At 44.3% G+C, this 19,821-nt stretch overlaps 2 protein-coding genes across 3 annotated transcripts in view; one reads left to right on the top strand and one right to left on the bottom strand.

Annotated features, from left to right (window-relative positions):
* PTCD3 (pentatricopeptide repeat domain 3) overlaps positions 1 to 1,857 on the bottom strand; it is a 37,330-nt gene extending 35,473 nt beyond the window's left edge. Inside the window, exon 1 of the mRNA XM_061211044.1 lies at positions 1,746 to 1,857. Within this exon, the coding sequence (XP_061067027.1) occupies positions 1,746 to 1,849 (104 nt within the window). The 5' untranslated portion in view covers positions 1,850 to 1,857. The remainder of the gene's footprint in view (positions 1 to 1,745) is intronic.
* Positions 1,858 to 2,234: 377 nt separating this feature from the next.
* POLR1A (RNA polymerase I subunit A) overlaps positions 2,235 to 19,821 on the top strand; it is a 77,020-nt gene continuing 59,433 nt past the window's right edge. For both annotated transcript variants that reach the window (XM_061210724.1, XM_061210723.1), the window contains exons 1-7: positions 2,235 to 2,395; positions 8,652 to 8,856; positions 9,996 to 10,145; positions 11,588 to 11,695; positions 13,244 to 13,329; positions 13,714 to 13,817; positions 19,495 to 19,581. In XM_061210724.1, coding sequence (XP_061066707.1) covers positions 2,319 to 2,395; positions 8,652 to 8,856; positions 9,996 to 10,145; positions 11,588 to 11,695; positions 13,244 to 13,329; positions 13,714 to 13,817; positions 19,495 to 19,581 — 817 coding nt within the window. In that variant the 5' untranslated portion in view covers positions 2,235 to 2,318. The remainder of the gene's footprint in view (positions 2,396 to 8,651; positions 8,857 to 9,995; positions 10,146 to 11,587; positions 11,696 to 13,243; positions 13,330 to 13,713; positions 13,818 to 19,494; positions 19,582 to 19,821) is intronic.

Here is a 19,821-nt window from a genome sequence, read left to right as displayed (position 1 = left end):
ACTTATGTGCAACTCAGCCAAAATTTTCCAATTATCACGGATCAAACTGGATAATTCATGTCAACGTATGCTAAAAAGATATGGTCTCAATGCCAAGTTGAAAACGATTACAAAATATGTACCAGATATAGACATCATATTGCCAAAAAATTTTTAAATCAGGCCAGCTCATTAAATAAAATCAGGGAAAACAGGAAAAATTTAGTAGCACTTGAACATTTGAGCAGCTTATCTGAAATATAAGGAACTTTCACCTTTGAGAACCCAAAACACTGAGGCTAAAAGGGATGATGTAATGAGCTCCTGATTTTACATGGATGATGCCCTGATGACAATAAAAGATTATCCCACTTAAAGCAATTTTGACAAATTATGAAACTAAGATCACCACAGCCTTTCATTCCACTTCCTTCAACAATCAGGAAGGTACCAAATGTATGTGTCCTAATTTAAACTTGGAACAATTTATATTATTTTTTTAACCTAAAATATAGAATTACTGACCCATGATTGAGTTTTAAAATGTTCTGATCACGCTAAAAAAATAGAGTCAATATACCACACATATAATGTACACTACCCTGTAAGTATTTCCTTCCTAAATAGCATTGGTACCATTCAGAAAATTGTCAAGATGTGATTAAATGAAGAATTACTTCCTCTACTAGTATCTGGTCTCGGGCATCATCTTAAAACAATACCTCTCTGCTAGGGATCAACTTCAGAAAGGGATCAATTCTTTCAAATCATGCTGTTTCTCGTGACATGTATGTCACATACACCACTCTTGTCTTGTGGGTGAATGCTGAGGGAGAGATGCTGCTGCCAAATCAAAGGAAATGGGTAGAAAAACAACAACACTGGGCACCACCGGGAAAAGGACTGGGATTGAACAGCAGCATTAAGGCTTCTGCAGTACCAGGTGAAGCGTTTTCTCTTTTGTGAGGATTGAGGCAAGGTGTTACATATAAGATGTATGTTGTAAATTACACACCTCACTTGTTACTCACAATTTTCTGATGGCTACTACTAGCTCCAGTTTACACATAAGGGAATTTGTCTACTATCACCTCACAAAGGAAATGGCAAACATCGAATCCAAAATTAGGTTATTCCCAAATTTTCACAACAAATTCCTGCCTCTCATACTTCCACAACGCCACTTTGTACCGAGTGAAAAAACTACACAAATGATACATGCGCCAAGTTTTAACAATCACAGCAATCCTATTCAGATTGTGTTCAGATCTTTTAGACTTTTCTGTTTTTATGAACACCTGGATAATTTCTTTGGCCAAACATCCCCACAACATCCAGCATACAGTGGAACTCGTAAACTGCCTTTAATTTGGGAAAACCTGATTTTCCCCCCTTCCTCCCGGTGGGTGAAAACGAGTTAAGAGCGGATACAATTTTTCTTTCTTTTAAAACTTGGGTAGGGGTTGCCAATAACCACACTTATAGAATGCAGGATCCACAACAGCAGGATCCTAAATCTTGACAAGAGTTCTAACCCCGGGGTAGGCGAGCCCCAGCAATCAATATCCCCCTAACTAGCACGTGTGGAGCCCTTCTTCAAGTACGCGGACTCCGCGTGCCATCTTTCCGGGGCACGCGGCCGCGAGCGCACGCACGCGCATTCCACTCCACCGTACTTAGTTCCCCAGCTCTCCGGGGGGAAAGGGGATACATATGGCCCAGGTGATCCTGGGGTCTTTCTCATGGATTCTCCAAGCTTCTCTTACCTGCTACTGGGGGCCCGTCCGCAAAGACCTGCCCGCCGACCCGTCAGCGGTAGGCAAAGCCCGCGGCGGACCCTCAGCCAGCGAGCCAACGATACGGCCGCCATCTTTGGCGTCTTCGCATAGCGTGCGGGGAAAGCATGCCCTCCACCTTAAGGCGGGGGTGGGGGGGAGGTGGGCGGGGAATAGCTCGGCTATTGGCTGAGACGGAACAAGACGAAAGCAATCACAACATAGGAGGTTACAGTCCCATGGTTTGAAAGATTTTGCTTTGGAAGTTAAAGGCTCAGTACACCTCATTTGCCTCAAAGACATTTCCTAAAATATTATTTTAATGTCTTATATGTATTCGATTATTTTCAAAGTAAAAGGGCGAGTGAGAGTCGTGAAATTATTTTCCTTCCCCCCCTAGATCGGAAATGTTATCGTCCACGTAAATCTTCCCGTGAGCCTTTCTCGCGCGCGCAAGCGCAGTTTAAATCACATGGTGGCTGCGGGCCGCAGGCAGCGTTAAAAATATAGCCGTGGTGACTGGAATTTATCTCTGGGTGTCAGAGCTCGTAACTGACCTGGAGGATGTTGGGCTCAAAGAACATGCCCTGGCGGCGGCTGCAGGGCATTTCCTTCGGGATGTATTCGGCCGAAGAGCTCAAGTAAGGAGTTGGTGGGAAGCATGCAGAGCTTCTTGGGGTCGGGGCCACAAACTACCGTTCCCAGAAGGTCTGGCGCCCAGTTTCTCCTCAGAGTCCATGGCTGTCTGGCGCATGGCCTGCTGGGACCCGTAGTTCCGGGAACGTCCTGGGCTAGTGAGCACTGCCTAGAACCCAGTGTGGCTGCGGAAGAGTTTGCCCTTGGGAAGGTGGGGGTACCCACATTGCAGCGTTATCATCCGCCAGTCTCCTCGTTAATTAGCCTGCGTTTGTGTAGTTACTATAATGTCTCTGACGTGGTTTATTAAGCTCATGGTTAGTCTCCTCTTGTCTATAAAATGATGATCGTTCGAGACGCAATTCATGCGACAACTTCTCCTTGCTAGGACGGCTTATATTCTCTGCCTAATTACTAAATCAGAGGGGCCCTCTTCAGTCCTCATTTTGATCACCGTAGCATTTGACAGTCTTTCTCTTTTCCAGCACCTTATTTATTGTTTTCAGGTTCTTCTATTTCTGTGACAAGTACTACTTCTTTCTTCCCTTTATCAACCCACAAACATTTATCCATCATCCAGTTTTTGCCAGGCACTAAGCTAAGCATTCGTGATACATTGGTGAACGAGGTCCTTGCATTCGTGGTTTATATTCGAATTCGTCTCAGGCTCGTTAGCTGATTCCTCTTTTACTTAAATCTTGCTGTTCCTTGAGATTCTATTCTGGTCATACATGCTGCTTTTCTTAGTCTAAATGTCCTCCCTAGACAATTTCACCACTTTCATGAGTGATACTCTCAAATTTAAATCTCCAGCCCAATTTTCGTTTCCTGATTTTTCAGACTCATTTTTTTCAGCTGTTTTTTGGACATCTCTATTTGAATTTCACACCGAGTTCTTAAACTCCTATACCAAAAACTCAACAACTACTTCCCCTAAAGGGAGAGGGAACTTGCCCCTCCAAAATGGTGTACCTATTCTAGTGCAAAATGGTCACTATTTTGTGACAGGACAAATATTCTAGACCTATTTCTCCTGACATCTCATTTACTTATTGGGCTCTTACTGTGTGTCACCTACATGTCTATTCGTTCTATAACCTCCTTTTCAACACTACTGTTACTATCTTAGATCAGACCCTTATCTCTTGTTTGAATTGTCTTTTTCGTCCGCCTCCCCCACCCTTACACCAGTCCAGTGCATGCTCTACATTGCTGTTAAAATTATTCTTCCAAAGTGCAGATGTGATCGTGCTACTCTCACCCTTAAAACCCTCCAGAGGCTTTCCATTTCCCTCAGGTAAATGATACTTTCTTAGCTTAGCCTACAAGTTTACCCATGATCAGGCCAATGCTGATTTTTGCTAAAGCATGATCCCTTCGCTAGCCCTCACTTGCACATTCCATAAAGTGCCATCAGGTTTCAACGTCTGGGCCTTACCTCAAGCTATGTCCTCTGCATGCATTGTCCTCTCTGCCAGAGGGATCTGCTTCTCAGCTCTTGCCCCCGACCCCCAGCAGACACCTGGAGAGCATCTCTCCCCCTCTTAAGGCTCAGCTCAACCTCTCTCATTTTCTGAGGTCTTTCCACACCTAGTACAGCTGTCTGTCATGGTGCCTCAGTCCCTTTTTTTGCTTGTTTATATTTCCGCCTCTCTCCACTAGCCTTGAGCTTCCTCATTCCTTTCTTTTATCCTCAACTCTGGTCGAATGACTGGATGAATAAACTGAGCTACAACGGTATGCTGGCCCAGAAATTTCAATTATATCATCACTAGCCATACATACTATTTCATCCAAAAGCAAAAGAATTGAATTTTTACAAGTTAATTGTGGAGTTTTTAGACAGGGAACTGCATAAGCAAATTTATACCCGTTACTAGCATTGTAGACCTGTTTGAGTCTGGGGTTGACAAATTTCAATCATTATGCTACCTTTTATTGTGTTAAGTTCTAATAGCTTCCTAGGTCACTTGGAGTAAAAGCCAAGTCCTTAAAATGCCTTGGAAAGGTCATTCTGGCCCCTGCTACTTCTCTGAACTTATCTCTGTACTCACCCTGGCCTCCTTGCTGTTCCCGGAGCACCATAGTCACACATCCACCTCAGGGCCTTTGCACTCCCTGCTTCTTCCTCCTGTAAAGGTGACCACATGGCTTACTCCCTCATCTCCTTCAGGCTTTTGTTCAGTATAACCTTCTCAATATGGGCTCCCCCAGCCACTGGCCCACTCTATTGTTCTTCCCCTTTTCTGCTTTACTTTTCTTCATAGCATTTTCTGCCGTCCAATAGACTGTGTGCTTATTTATCTTGGCTTTTGTCTGCCTGCCTTCAATAGGATGTAAGGCCCATGAGCACAGAGATTCTTATCTGTTTTCCCAGCATCTAAAGGTGTGTCTGGCACATAATAAGCACTCAATAGATATTTGTTAAGTGCACTCATGGGTGGATGGGGGAGCTATCTGTTCAGCACTTGGTACTATCAGTCCTTACTGCAACCATCTGTGTTGGTGTCTGCAGTTACAGGAGAGGAAATTCCTGTCCAGAGAATAAAATGACTCTCTAGGAGGCAGCAAAGGTCATCCTCAAACCCAAGTTTGCTAGTCTTAAACGCTTTTCTCTCCAGTGGAATCCTTGCTGATTGCTCTTCCCATTGCATCCCATTCCTGCAATGATTAGAGGAGTTTTCTCCTCCTCCTCAGCTAGAGAGAGGAACTTTGCTCCTTACCACATAGAAAGACTTAAGATGAAGACCAAAAAAAAAAAAAAAAAAATACATTCAGTTTTGGATGTGAGCTGTTTGTGTTGCCTTGACAAGCACAGGACACGGTTCTTCTGCCAGTTGACACAGGTGTGTGCTGGCCCCACCTGCCTTCTCTTTTTCCATCACTGTAGGCTCCAGGCAAGGGAAGTGAAGTACCGACTTACAGAACATGATAGAAAGAGGATCTAGTGGTACAAGTCTTTGCACCCAGACCTAATTAATTTGTGTTTGCCTTATGCAATAAATGTTTTCCTTGTTTATATTTCCAGTTAAGTTTTAGAGCTTAGTGTAAAATGAACGAGAAGGAAATGTAGATGAATGTTTATCCAACTTCGAAGGAGAAAGACTTAGCCCAAAGGTAGTGGAAGAAAGCAGCCGTGAGTTTAACTCATTAAAAAATTTTAAATTATGCAAACAATATCATCAAGAAAGTGAAAAGATGAGTCGGAAGAAATATTTGCAAATCATGTATCTGACAAAGGACTTGTATACTGAATATACAAAGCACTCTTACAACTCAATAATAAAACAGCAAATAACCCAATTACAAAACAGGTAAAGGATTTGAATAGACATTTCTCCAAAGAGGATATATAGATGGCAATAGGTACACAAAGATGTGCTGAACATCATTAGTTATCAAAACCACAGTGAGATACTACGTCACACCCACTAGGATGGCTAGAATCAAACAGTCAGATCATAAAATGTGTTGGCAAGAATGTGGAGAAGTTAAGAGCCTTGGTGTATTGCCGGTGGGACTACTGTAAAATGGTGCAGCTGCTTTGGAAAACAGTCTGGCGGTTCCTCAAAAAGTTAAACATAGAGTTACCGTATGACTTAGCACTTTCATTCCTAGGTATATATCCATGAGAAATGAAAAAAATATATTCACACAGAAACTCGTGTACAGGACTTCCCTGGTGGCGCAGTGGTTAAGAATCTGCCTGCCAATGCAGGGAACACGGGTTCAAGCCCTGGTCTGGGAAGATCCCACACGCCATGGAGCAACTAAGCCCATGCGCCACAACTACTGAGCCTGCGCTCTAGAGCCCGTGCGCCACAACTACTGAAGCCTGCGCGCCTAGAGCCCGTGCTCCGCAACAAGAGAAGCCACCGCAATAAGCCCACACACTGCAACAAAGAGTAGCCCCTGCTCACCGCAACTAGAGGAAGCCTGCGCACAGCAACGAAGACCCAATGCAGACAAAAATTAAAATTAATTAATTAATTAATTCAAAAAAAAAAAAAAAGAGTACCCAGGAAATTTCCAATGCATTTGTAATTTAAAAAAAAACAAAAAAACTTGTATGCAAATGTTCCTGTCAGCATTATTTATAGTAGCCAAAGTGTAAAACTAACCCAATAAAATATGGTGTATCCGTGCAATGGAATATTTTTTGGCTATAAAAAAATGAAATACAGATACAGGCTGCAACATGGATGAACCTTGAAAACATGCGAGGTAAAAGAAGCCTGCTATAAGAGACCACATAGCATATGATTTCATTTATGTGAAATGTCCAGATGGACAAGTCTCTGGAGGCAAGAAGTAGATTAGTCATTGCGTAGGACTGTGAGGGAGGTAGAGGCGGATGGAGATTGACTGCTAGGGTTTCCTTTACTGGGGACGAAAATGATATTGTGGTGATGGTTGCACAACTCTGTGGATATACTAGAAAACACCGGGTGTATACTTCAAATGGATGAATTGTATGGTACGTGAGTTATAGCTCAACGAAGCTGTTTAAAGAATTTATAAACTTTCACCTGTGAAAAATGACAAAAGACATCACAAGCTAGGGAAGTATTTGCCACCAAAAAAGTTTAATGTCCTCATATGTAAGGAGCTCATGTAGACAATAATAAAAAAGTTAAGATTTTAACTTAAAAATGAGTTAAATTTTATTTTTTTGATTAAGTAAAGGACCAAAAAGGCCTTTAAAACAAAACATAATAAAAAGATTAATTAATGTGACAGGGAAGGGGGTGGGTGGGATGCTGATTCACTTTGCTGTACAGCAGAAACTAACACAACATTGTAAAGCATCTATACTCCAATAAAAACTTTTTAAAAATTAAAAAAATATATATATCCTAATTTCTGTTAAAAAAAAAATTTAACGTCACAGTGGGTAGCATTTTTTCACCTTAAATTTGGAAAGTTTTTAAGTGCTAAGACTCAGTGCTGGTTAGGACAGACAGGCAATCTACTTACTGTTAACCCATCTTTTCTGGAATGCAAGATGGCAAAATATATCAAGAGCTTCAAAGCAGTTCGCCCTGGGACTTCCCTGGAGGTCCAGTGGTTAGGACTCCAAGCTTCCACTGCAGGGGCCCCGGGTTCAATTCCTGGTCGGGGAACTAAGATCCTGGAAGCCTCATGGGAGGCCAGAAAACAAAACAAAACAGTTCGCCCCCTTTGATTCAAGGATTTCCCTCCACCAAGGAACTAATTATATTTTTAGGAAATAGTTAAAAGTTTGAATTATGCTATGCAAAAATCTTTATGCAGATAGGTGGCATGAGCTTACTTATAGTGGAGTTTGGCTAAATGAATTATATTAATTGACATATAATGAAAGACTGGGTAATTCTTAATTACGCAGTCTTTCCAAAGAATTTTTAGTGACCTGAAAACACTTAATGCATAATGAAAATGACAAAGGCAATGCTAGAAATAGCAAATGATCCCAGTTACCGTTTTTAAAAATGTATCCATAGAAAGAAGTCTGTTAACAGTGGTTTTCTCTGCATTGTGAGATTTGGATTTCATTATCTTTATTTTCTCATTTACAAAAAAAAAGTTTAAAAGCAAACTTGGCATGAACGTAATTTTGGTAAAAGTAGTTAGGTGTCCTGTGGGAGCCCGCTTTCAACCAAACATAAAATACTGCAATGAAACCTTTAGTAAAGCAGGTTATACTTCTCAAAGGTTTGCATATTTATGTTTAACTTTTCTCAATTCACTGTTCCTATGTACTGGGATTATTCCCTTTGTTGAACTCTGTGGGTTTGGGGTTAGGTCTGGTCCATATCTCACCACACCCCCACCATTCTGGGCTTTGTCACCTGAATTAAATCACTAACCACTCTGAGCCTGTTTCCTCTTCTGAAAAACGCATATAGTGATGCCCATCTCAGAGGGTTCAAGTCAGACTAAATGCTGCTTATGATGCGTTTGGCGTGTAATTCGGTACTTCTTTGTATAAAGTCGGCCAGTGTGTTCGGTTAGCACAAGATTTGCACTAAATCTGGTTTTTAAAGATGTTACCACTCACTGCTCTTCGTTCAGCGCATATTCATTGAGCACCTGTTGAGTGCAGGCTCTGGGCTAAGTGCTGAGCTGCAGTGGGGAGCAAGGCAGACACCGAGTCTGCCCTCTGGAGCCGTCAGCACGTCTAAAGACACAGACATTAAATCATCCCTTTGTAAGTGCCGAAGAGGAAATGTCCTAGAAGTTGGGTAACCTTGTCTCACCTGGTCTTTTTTATCTCCCTAGGAAATTAAGCGTTAAGTCCATTACAAACCCTCGGTACCTAGATAGCCTGGGGAACCCGTCGGTGAACGGCCTGTACGATCTAGCTCTGGGCCCCGCAGACTCCAAAGAGGTGTGCTCCACCTGCGTGCAGGACTTCAGCAACTGCTCCGGGCACCTGGGCCACATCGAGCTCCCGCTCACTGTGTACAACCCTCTCCTCTTCGAGGTACGTTCTGGCCTGGGCCACCCTGGCCGCGTGGGTCTCAGGGCACGGGTGGGATTTGTGAGTGCCGCCCCTCTCCCCAGGGCAGGTGTCTCAGGAGGTCAGCTCCCAACACTTTGAGTGAAAGTGCTCTTTACTTGGCAATTTAAAACCTTGAGGAGCGAAATCCAGTGCATTCAACTTGGCCTCTAGCCCTACCTAAAGGAACTTCAGTTTGATTCCCATTGAGAAGAGCCACAGCTGGATTCTGTTTACACAGAGGGGAAAGCGTTCAGATCCATCCCTAGACCTTTTGTTCTAAGGGCTTTATGTCTTTCAGAAATGTGGGTGGGGCTTCCCTGGCAATAGAGGACTTTGGAATTCTCCAGGCCTTCCTGAGCCCTTCAGGTGGATTTGTGGGCTCTTGCTTAGTGGCAGGAAGAGGCCCAGCACTGAGCTGAGAATTAAGTTACTGTGCAGTCCTACTTCAACACTTTCGGCTTCTTAAATCTGTTAACCCAGCCTCCGGGATTTGTTTTAAGCAACACGGATGATAGTGTACGTGGACATGATTTTTGTCTGTTAATCGTATTAGGGGAAGAGAATTGTCTTAGTTAAATACTAAACATTTCAAACATTATTTTAAATGAAACATTTTAATTAAAAGTTTTCAATATTTGGGACTTCCCTGGTGGTCCAGTGGGTAAGACTCCGCATTCCCAATGCAGGGGGCCCCGGTTTGAACCCTGGTCGAGGAACTAGATCCCACATGCCACAACTAAACCTGAAGCAGTGATGATCCCACCTGCCACGAAGACCTGGTGTAGCCTAAGTAAATAAATATTAAAAAGAAAAAGTTTTCAGTATTTAAATGAGTACTAAATTTAGTATTTAAATAAAATAAAGGTAGTTCCCGACCTCAGACCCAAAGTAAATTTCTAGTATTAATGGATTAAAATGAAATCATAAGAGAAAATATCGAGGAATATTTATCGAGTTCTTAAGGTGAAGAAGGGCTTTCCAGGTACATAGGGTGAAGTGGAATTCTTAAAGGAGTAAACTGACAACATAAAAAAAAAATCGTAAGTATGTATTACGTTGAAAATCACTTTGACTGCTACGTCACTTTCTAATATCCTGTCTCTTTTATTCCCTCTCTTCAGAAACTCTACCTGCTGCTCCGGGGTTCCTGCTTAAACTGTCACATGCTGACTTGCCCCCGGGCTGTGGTTCACCTGCTGCTCTGCCAGCTGAGAGTTCTGGAAGTCGGGGCCCTACAAGCAGTGTACAAGCTGGAGAGAATTCTGTACAGGGTAAGTGGGTAGTGGCTGTCATGGCAATCAGGCAAGCCAGAGTGGTGGGTACAAGAGCTATTTGTGTGTGGCCCCTAAGAATAGTCACCAGAATGCTTGAGCTTTAAGTCTTGTGACTGGGTACAAATAGCTAGGTGTGAAAACATGAAGCCATAAGAATAATTAAAGGACTTCCCTGGTGGCAGAGGGGTTAAGAATCTGCCTGCCAATGCAGGAGACACGGGTTCGAGCCCTGGTCCGGGAAGATCCCACATGCCGCGGAGCAACTAAGCCCGTGCGCCACAACTACTGAACCTGCGCTCTAGAGCCCACGTGCCACCACTACTGAAGCCCTCACGCCTAGAGCCTGTGCTCCGCAACAAGAGAAGCCACCGCAATGAGAAGCCCACGCACCGCAGTGAAGAGTAGCCCCCACTCGCCGCAACTAGAGAAAGCCCGCGCACAGCAGTGAAGACCGAACACAGCCATAAATAAATAAATAAATAAATAATTTTTTTTAAAGAAGATATTGTCCTTATCTCCAGGAACTCCCTCTCTTTATCCTCCTTGTGTGCTTATTTTTGACAGTTTGTCATTGTACTTAGCAAATTCTTTGTAGGAATAATTTGAGGTCTGGGATGCTGGCTGCCTTCCTCCAGCGAGGGTTCTTATTGCTTTTGCCATACGCTTGGTGGCCTGGGACCATCGTAGTCCATGTTCAAGGCTGGACTGAACTGCAGGCTATGGGAAGCCAGGTGGTTCTGTTCCAGGGCTGGTCTAGTTCCCAAGGACATAGCCCTTAGGGTCCCCAGCCTCCTGTGTTTGTGGGGTGGGATATGGCAGGAAGATAGCCTGTTAGATTCCCGTCCTTGCACTAACTCTAAGCTTTCATTTCTGTCCGCTTTATCATTTAAGACCTTCAAAATGAAAAGTTCAAAATTTTTGCATTGTAGAATGTTTCCAAGGCCAGGCTAACGTGTTGTGCAGCTCCAGGGAGCATCACAAGTCTGTCAGCATCTTCCCTGGAGGGACATAACTACCCTGAGGGTTGCCCCAGAGCTGTGCAGTGCGACATCCCTGCCTCAGAGCAGCCTCGGCCCCTGTGCTCTTTGACCTGGATTCCCATTTTCCCTTCAGTTTGGCCTTGGTTATCCCTCACTGTCCTGTCAGTTCTTCAGAGCTTTACATTTTTTAAAATATTTTATCCTGTCTTGCTTCTTTTCACTTTTCGGTTTGGTCTGAATAAGCTAGCCAACCACTACTGGAAGCAGAATAGTCTAAATTTTTATTTTATTTTTTTAACAGCAGTGTGGCCAAACTGTTTTGGAAATGCACCGCAGCAGCCATGAGGTTTCTTTCTCTCCCCTCCAACAAAACTCTCCCATCCTTGGAGAGGCTGCCCCCGGTGCTGCTCACCATACACTTGCTTTACTTTGATCATAGTTTTTTTCTTTGTTTTCCAGTTTCTGGAAGAAAATGCTGATCCTGCTGCCTTCGAAATTCAGGAAGAGTTAGAACGATATACAACCAAAATCCTACAGAACAACCTCCTGGGATCCCACAGCGCACATGTGAGTTATCCTGTCTCTCTGTTTCCCAAACACTCGGTTTTTAGCATAATTATCACGGTTGCCTCCACACTGTCTTTTGCGTATCCTTTGGCTTCCCAAAGTTTGAATCCGAGGTCTGCCTCTCGTGAGGCCTCTGACCTTGTAAGTTACATAACCGTCCCTGAGCCACCGGGTCCTCATCTTTGATGCCTGCCTGCAGGACTGAGGAGAAGGTTAGATGAAATTAGTGGCTTGGGTACAGCATCCAGTGAGGCTTATGCTCTGGCTTACGGTCTCACTTGGAGAATGAGGCCCACGCCCTGTTCTTCTTTTTCCTTCCAACACTGCTAAATGACTGCTGCCTCCCTGTCCCCCCATCGCACCTGTGTAAGTGTTAATTTGTTCAGGGAATGAGTGGTCTAGGTAATCAACCTGCAGGGCTAATCTTTAGATCTGATTCACCTCATGCCCAAGTTTCACACCAGAGATTCTGATTTAATTGGTCTAGGGTAGGGCCCCAGGGGAGGGTACAAAAGCCCCCCGGGTGGGTCTCGTTTGCAGCCAGTTCAGAACCACTAGTGTAGCTTAACTGTCGATGTGCGTTCCCTCGGAACTTTGAGGTCCATTCGAGGGAGGCAGCAGCTGCATCCAGAGAGGTTTCTTTTTTTTTAAATATTTATGTGTTTATTTGGTTGTGCCGGGTCTTAGTTGTGGCATGCGCGATCATCGTAGTGGCATGTGGGATCTTTAGTTGTGGCATGCGGGATCTTTAGTTGCGGCATGTGGACTCTTAGTTGTGGCATGCAAACTCTTAGTCGCGGCGTGTGGGATCTAGATTCCTAACCAGGAATCGAACCCGGGCCGCCTGCATTGGGAGCACGGAACCTTAGCCACTGGACCACCAGGGAAGTCCCCAGAGAGGTTTGTTTTATTTATTTATTTATTTATTTTTGGCTGCGTTGGGTCTTTGTTACTGCATGTGGGCCCCCTCCAGTTGTGGCGAGTGAGGGCCACTCTTCGTTGCGGTGCGCGGGCTTCTCATTGCGGTGGCTTCTCCTGCTGTGGAGCACGGCCTCCAGGCATGCGGACTTCAGCAGTCGTGGAACGCGGGCTCTAGAGTGCAGGCTTAGCAGTTGTGGCGCATGGGCTTAGTTGCTCTGCGGCATGTGGGATCCTCCCGGACCAGGGCTCGAACACGTGTCCCGGGCACTGGCAGGCAGATTCCCAACCACTGCGTCACCAGGGAAGTCCAGGTTTGTTTTAAATTAAAGTAGCATTTATTGATCCTTGCTGTATTCCAAGCCCCCCCCATTGCATTCATGATGTTTTTATCTTAGTAACAGCTTGGTAAGGTGGTTATTATTCTCATTTCCATATTATGAATGAGGAAACTTAAGGAAAGAAGTCGCTCAGTGATTGGTAGCGTTTGGCTATATTAGGGTTCTGTGGGAAATTTTAAGAAAGGGGTGGCTTCCTCTGGTTTTTCAAAAAAAGCTGAAAACCACAAAATGAATACCTACTGGATTCTCTTCAGAATGGCACTCTGAGTTTCCTTGCCTTTTTTAATAGGTAAAAAATGTCTGTGAGAGCAGGAGCAAGCTCATTGCTTTCTTCTGGAAGACACACATGACTGCTAAGCGATGTCCCCACTGCAAGTGAGTGCCTTCCCCTCTGTTGTTTTAAATTTTATTAAAGTATAGTTGCTTTACAATGTTGTATAAACTTCTGCTATATAGCAAAGTGATTCAGTTATACATATATATATATTCCTTTTCATATTTTTTCCACTATGGTTTCTCACAGGGTATTGAATATAGTTCCCTGTGCTGTTTACCCATCCTGTATATAATCGTTTGCATCTGCTAATCCCAAACTCCCAATCCTTCCCTCCCCCACGTGCCATTCCCCTTGGCAACCACAAGCCTGTTCTCTATATCTGTGAGTCTGTTTCTGTTTCATAGATATGTTCATTTGTGTCGTATTTTAGATTTCACATTGTTCGGGTTTTTTTCTCTCCTCAAAACTGTCCTCATGTCTAGAACCGGGCGGTCAGTTGTCCGAAAGGAGCACAACAGCAAACTGACAATCACGTATCCGGCCATGGTGCACAGGAAAGCTGACCAGAAGGACACTGAGCCCCAGGGTAAGCAGGCCGGGCCCTAGGAGGCCCTCGGCATGTCTTTCATGTGTGGCCATCAGACGTGTCCCGAGCCTCGGGGATCCCTGGTCCTCCACACCACGTGTTTCTCAGCTGCACATTTGTGGTGGGCCAGCAGATGGCAGGTGTCCAGGCTCTTAGGGCCAGTGGGCATCCTGGCGAGCTCCCGGCCCCGGCCTCTCGCGCAGAACTGACGGCTGGGCTGCAGGGCGAGGCAGCCCCTCACAGGCTGAATGACGCACCTCTTGCCACAGGTGGTTGGTTTTCTGAAAGATTCTTGAGGATGAAGTTAAGAAATTTACCTGGCAAATATTTCACACCATTTTGTTGTCAAACAAGTGTGGATTTATTTTGAAGTAAAATGTAGGTGAATTTTAAAGAAAAACTGTGAGCAGCCAAAGACTGTTAGCGCCTCCTGCAGGCTGCTCCTGACCTCTCCGATCTCTGGAGTAGCTCTGCTCTGCCCTTGGGGGTACGTGGGAAGAAATTTGAGAGACTTGGTACTCCTGCTTTTTCATTTTTGTACTTGTAAGTTTGTTTAAAGATGCTTTTTGTTTTCTCTTTTGAAGTGAAGATTAAATAAGGTGTTCCATTTGAAGTACTGAGACCAGTGCCTGCTATGTCTTATGTGCTCTGTAGATATTGACCGTTTGTTTTTTGTTATACAGTCAGTGTGCCAGGGCGGGAAAAGCATCACCTGTGATGGACACCTCCCTCTGCTTCTTATTCTGAGGGGCTTAGAGAAGGTCACTTCTTGGACCTTGGGTTTCCAGCTGTATATAGTGGCAGCGACAGAACTTCTTGCCCAGAGTTGAGGAAATTTCATGTGCGAAAGTCTGTAGCATATTGTTTCTCAACCTTATTCCAGAGTTCAAGAACCATAGAATAGGCAAGGAAATAAGTTCTCTTCCTGGAGTTGCATAATCTGTCTTTTGCATTGAGGACTATGGCAAGGCCTGGAGTAAGTAACTGCCTTACCCGTTTGGGCCGCTGTAACAAAAGTACCATAAACCGAGTGGCGTTTATAAACAACAGACATTTATTTCTCACAGTTCTGCAGGCTGGGAAGTCCAGGGTTGTGGTGCTGGCACATTCGGTGTCTGATAAAGGCCCACTTCCTCAATGACAGCCAACTACTCCCTGTAACCTCACGTGGTGGAAAGAGGCAAGGGAGCTCTGTTGGGGTCTCTTCATAAGGGCACCAGTCCCAGTCACGAGAGTTCCACCTTCATGACCTAATCACCTCCCAAAGGTCCGACCTCCTAACACACCACCATTTGGGGGATTAGGATTTCAACACATGAAACTTGAGGGAATACAAACATTGAGACCACAGCAATAGCAAACGTGTTTATTATTACTTTTTAAATAAACCTTCTATTTTAGACTAATTTTAGACATATAGAAGGGTTGCAGACATGGTACAGAGAGTTACTGTGTACTCTTTACTCAGTTTGCCCTAACGTAACATCTCAGATGACCATGGTGCATTTGTCAAAACTAGGAAATTAACATTGGTACGCTATTAACTGAACTACAGACTTTATTTGAATTTCACCAGTTTATCCAGTAATGCCCTTTTTATGTTCCAGGATCCAATCCAGTATACCACAATGCATTTAGAAAGCCTGTTTAATGGTTAACCATAAACAACCACAAGGGTGGATTTTTCTACACTATATATAGCCCTTAAAATAATTTTTAAGGTTGGAAACTGCTGCTCTTGCCCTTAGGGCACCTTAGAAAATGTTCATAGATTGAGAACAAAGATGGTCAGAAATCTAGAGGATAACTATTTCTTTGGGGCAAATATCTAAAAGTTAGGTAGCCTTTCAGTGCCTTTGTCAAATCCATTCTTTGAAGTAATCTTCACTGCAGCTATGAGAATATGATGGTGCCACCCAAAATTCTGTGCATTAGAAACAAGTCAGCCGTAGTCTTCGATAGTTTTTGGCTTGGGTTTTTAGTATCTAGCAGACATCTACCTGTTGGGCACTCAGCCTCGTGCCCGAGTCCAGTGCCAAAGTGGAGACCTGACCTTGTGGCCTCTCTTCTTGGGGGAGGCTGCGGGTGACGCAGGTCAGTAACTCCAGGGGGAGGTGATGTGGAGGCAGGTGAGCATTAGGAGCAAGGATCTGGCCACGTTCCTGGTATCGAAGGGGGCCAAGCAGTGAGGCCGGTGCCTCAGTGATCCCCACGTACTGGTGATCCCACGAGGGGCGCCGTAAGCTCGTGAAATTCACGTTCACTCCAGAGTGTTCCTCAAGCCCCACAATGCTAGCATTTTCAAATGAGAGTTCTTAAAGCCGAGGTGCTCCACCCACTGTGATCTAGTCTTCCCCAAGTTATTTGACTTCCCGACATTTGTTTTTGACATGGCAGCTCTTAGAGCTAAACGAAACACACATTAGGGCTGTTCTGAGGTCCCATCGAGGCAGATTTCATTTTTTTTTTTTAAACTTTGTGTTTATTTATTTATTTATTTATTTATGGCTGTGTTGGGTCTTCGTTTCTGTGCGAGGGCTTTCTCTAGTTGCGGCAAGTAGGGGCCACTCCTCATCGCGGTGCGCAGGCCTCTCACTATCGCGGCCTCTCTTGTTGCGGAGCACAGGCTCCAGTCGCGCAGGCTCAGTAGTTGTGGCACACGGGCCTAGTTGCTCCGCGGCACGTGGGATCCTCCCAGACCAGGACTCGAACCCGTGTCCCCTGCATTGGCAGGCAGATTCTCAACCACTGCGCCACCAGGGAAGCCCCAGATTTCATTTTTTGCAGGCTGCAGAAGTGTCCCGTTAGGAAGGGTGCGGTCCATGTGAGGAGGTGGCATCCCACAGGTCTCTTCTGACTCAAACCCAGTGAGTGAACAACCCCGGTCTGCTTTAGTCTGTGACTAAACTGTGGTGGGGTCACTTCCTGCACTGGCAACCCTGGGTCGGGGGCTGGAGAGCACTGCCAGATGCAGCTCATCTGCCTCAGCGCATCAAGCCAGTTCAGTAAGAGAGGGGCTCTTCCCAGAAGTGCCCGTAAAATGGTTCTTTAGGTTAATGGGGTCTTTTCTCCCCACTGAACGCACGTAGCTTTCTAACTCTGTGGTTTATCCCTGAAGGTCAGAGCCTCTCTTCATTGCATTCCCCACACTTCCTTCAATTGCATTAATTGGTTGAAATGTTTTGCTTTTATAGGAATCAAAATTTTAGACGTGTAACCTCTTGACCTAGCAATTCCACTTTAATGATTTTATCCTAAGAATTAGGCATGCCCACAGTATTAAGTCATTTAAAATTGGAAATGACTTCAGTGCCTGTTAATAGAGAGTAATTAAATTATGGTACATCTATTAATTGTTATCCAAGTTACAGATTTCTCTAAAAACTTTCAGTGACGTGTCTTCTGCAGTTGGTAAAGAAACCAACTAGAGAACTGGAGGTGGAATGAAGCTGGATTTTACAAATCTGGAAAAAAGCAGAAGAGTAGGGTTTTTAAAATATAGATTATCTTACGATATTTCGAACATGTGTGTTCAAGACAGTGAAAATTTAGTATCTGCTGGGTCCTAGATACTGTTAGGTGTTAGGAACACAGACAAGACACAGTTCCTGCCCTGATAAGTACATAAAAAAAGAATACTGAGCAATTAAAAAAATTTTTTTTGGCCACCCCGTGCAGGTTGTGGGATCTTAGTTCCCTGACCAGGGATCAAACCTGGGCCCTCAGCAGTGAGAGTGCGGAGTCCTAACCACTGGACCTCCAGGGAATTCCCAAGCAATATTTAATTTCAGTGAATGTATTCCAAAAGAAGTTGATAGTTTTGAACCTAGACTGTCACATTACTTACTTATCTTTGTTAATCATCTAAGTGCTTGGGGCCACACCTCCTGAATGGCAGCCCCAAGTGTGATTTTTCTGTCTTACTCTGGGTATAGCTGATAAACAGTATCCCAGAGTGATCTTGCTTAATCTGAGAAACGAAAATCAATCTACTTCTTACACACCAGCAAGATATTTGTAAGAAGAAATTGAATATACGTTTACCCATAAAAATGTTCACCCTCATTTATCCATAATTCTGCTGTGAAACTTTCTGGTGAAAGCCATGTGCATAAAGCTATTTATCACAGTGTAACTTATAATAGTAAAAAGATTGGGATCAACTCAGATATCCAACTATTACAGTGTGGTTCAGTCACTCAGGAAACATCCTCTCAGAGGGATATCATGCAGCCATTAAAAATGATGGTGGGGGCTTCCCTGGTGACGCAGTGGTTGAGAGTCTGCCTGCTAATGCAGGGGACGCGGGTTCGAGCCCTGGTCTGGGAAGATCCCACATGCCACGGAGCAACTTGGCCGGTGAGCCACAACTACTGAGCCTGCGCGTCTGGAGCCTGTGCTCCGCAACAAGAGAGGCCACGATAGTGAGAGGCCCGCGCACCGCGATGAAGAATGGCCCCCGCTTGCCGCAACTAGAGAAAGCCCTCGCACAGAAACGAAGACCCAACACAGCCAAAAATAAAATAAATAAATAAATAAATAAATCTTTAAAAAAAAAAAAAAAATGATGGTGATTGGGGCTTCCCTGGTGGTGCAGTGGTTGAGAATCCGCCTGCCAATGCAGGGGACACGGGTTCGAGCCCTGGTCTGGGAAGATCCCACATGCCGCGGAGCACCTGGGCCCGTGAGCCACAACTACTGGAGCCTGTGCTCCGCAACGAGAGGCCGCGATAATGAGGCCTGCGCACCGCGATGAAGAGTGGCCCCCGCTTGCCGCAACTAGAGAAAGCCCTCACACAGAAACGAAGACCCAACACAGCCAAAAATAAATAAATAAATATTTTAAAAAAGAAAAGATGATTACTATCTTTAAAAAAAAAAAAAAATGATGGTGATTGGCCTGACTAGTGCCCTGGGCCAGAGCTTCATATTCATGACAGTTGTGTATTTTGGTCCCCTGACCTGCTCCATGATCACCACAACTCGAAAGTTCTTCACCATTTTGGCCTCTGTTATCCTCTTCGCCAACCCCATCAGCCCCACGCGGTGGGTGGGCACTGTGCTTGTGTTCTTGGGTCCCGGTCTCAATGCCAAGTTTGGGAAAGGAGCCAAGAAGACATCCCACTAGGAAGAGAGAGACTGCCTCCACTCCAAGGATATTTAAGTTATTTTCTGGAACAGTGACATCTCTTGGGAAAATAGACAAAATAGAGATAAAGGACTAGGTTTCAGTCTGGGTAAAAAAAAAAAAAAATGAGGGTGAGATAAAAGCTATAGGGGGCAACATGCAGAAATGCTCACAAGATGACACTAAATGAGCAAAGTAGTACAAAATAAATCCACACCTGAGATTATAATAATGTAAAACTGTATAAACCAAAGGACCAGAAAAGAATATATAAAAGTGGTAATAGTGTTAACATGAAATCATGGGTGATTTTTCTTTCCGTTTGGCTCTACTTTTTTAGATTTCATACACTAGTTACATGGTTTTCATTACTTTAGAAATTAGATTAAGGGGGAAAAAATTCAGAGCAGAGAGTATGCTGTCCTAGAGATTGATTTTTGTGGTCAGATTGCAGGCTTGGCAGGGTGGGGAAAAGAATTGATAAATCCCATTAAGGAGGGAGTGCCTGTAATTAACTTACTGTGCTCTGATTCCCCTCTTCGGCTCCAGGAATTGAGGAGGCTCAGATGGGAAAACGAGGATACTTGACACCCACCAGCGCTCAAGAACATCTCACGGCTCTTTGGAAGAATGAAGGTGCTGTACCAGCCTAAAGAAATAGCCCTTTGCTTTCCTGGATTCCTTTACCCTGCCTTTTTATTTTTATGTTTTCAAAATTGTGATTCTTGTAGATCTCTCCTGAAATCGAACAGTAGGTTTGGGGCAGGCTTCAAGGTACATTGTTGTTGATGCCTTATAGTGTGGGGAAGGCATGAACTTGACAGTTACTGTAACTGAGCCTGGTCATTAAATGACAGCTGCAGGTGGGCATCGCTT

The sequence above is a fragment of the Eubalaena glacialis genome, chromosome 14, assembly GCF_028564815.1.
Source record: "Eubalaena glacialis isolate mEubGla1 chromosome 14, mEubGla1.1.hap2.+ XY, whole genome shotgun sequence".
In the NCBI taxonomy this organism is placed as follows: domain Eukaryota; kingdom Metazoa; phylum Chordata; class Mammalia; order Artiodactyla; family Balaenidae; genus Eubalaena; species Eubalaena glacialis.
This window is presented reverse-complemented; position numbering and strand designations above follow the sequence as displayed.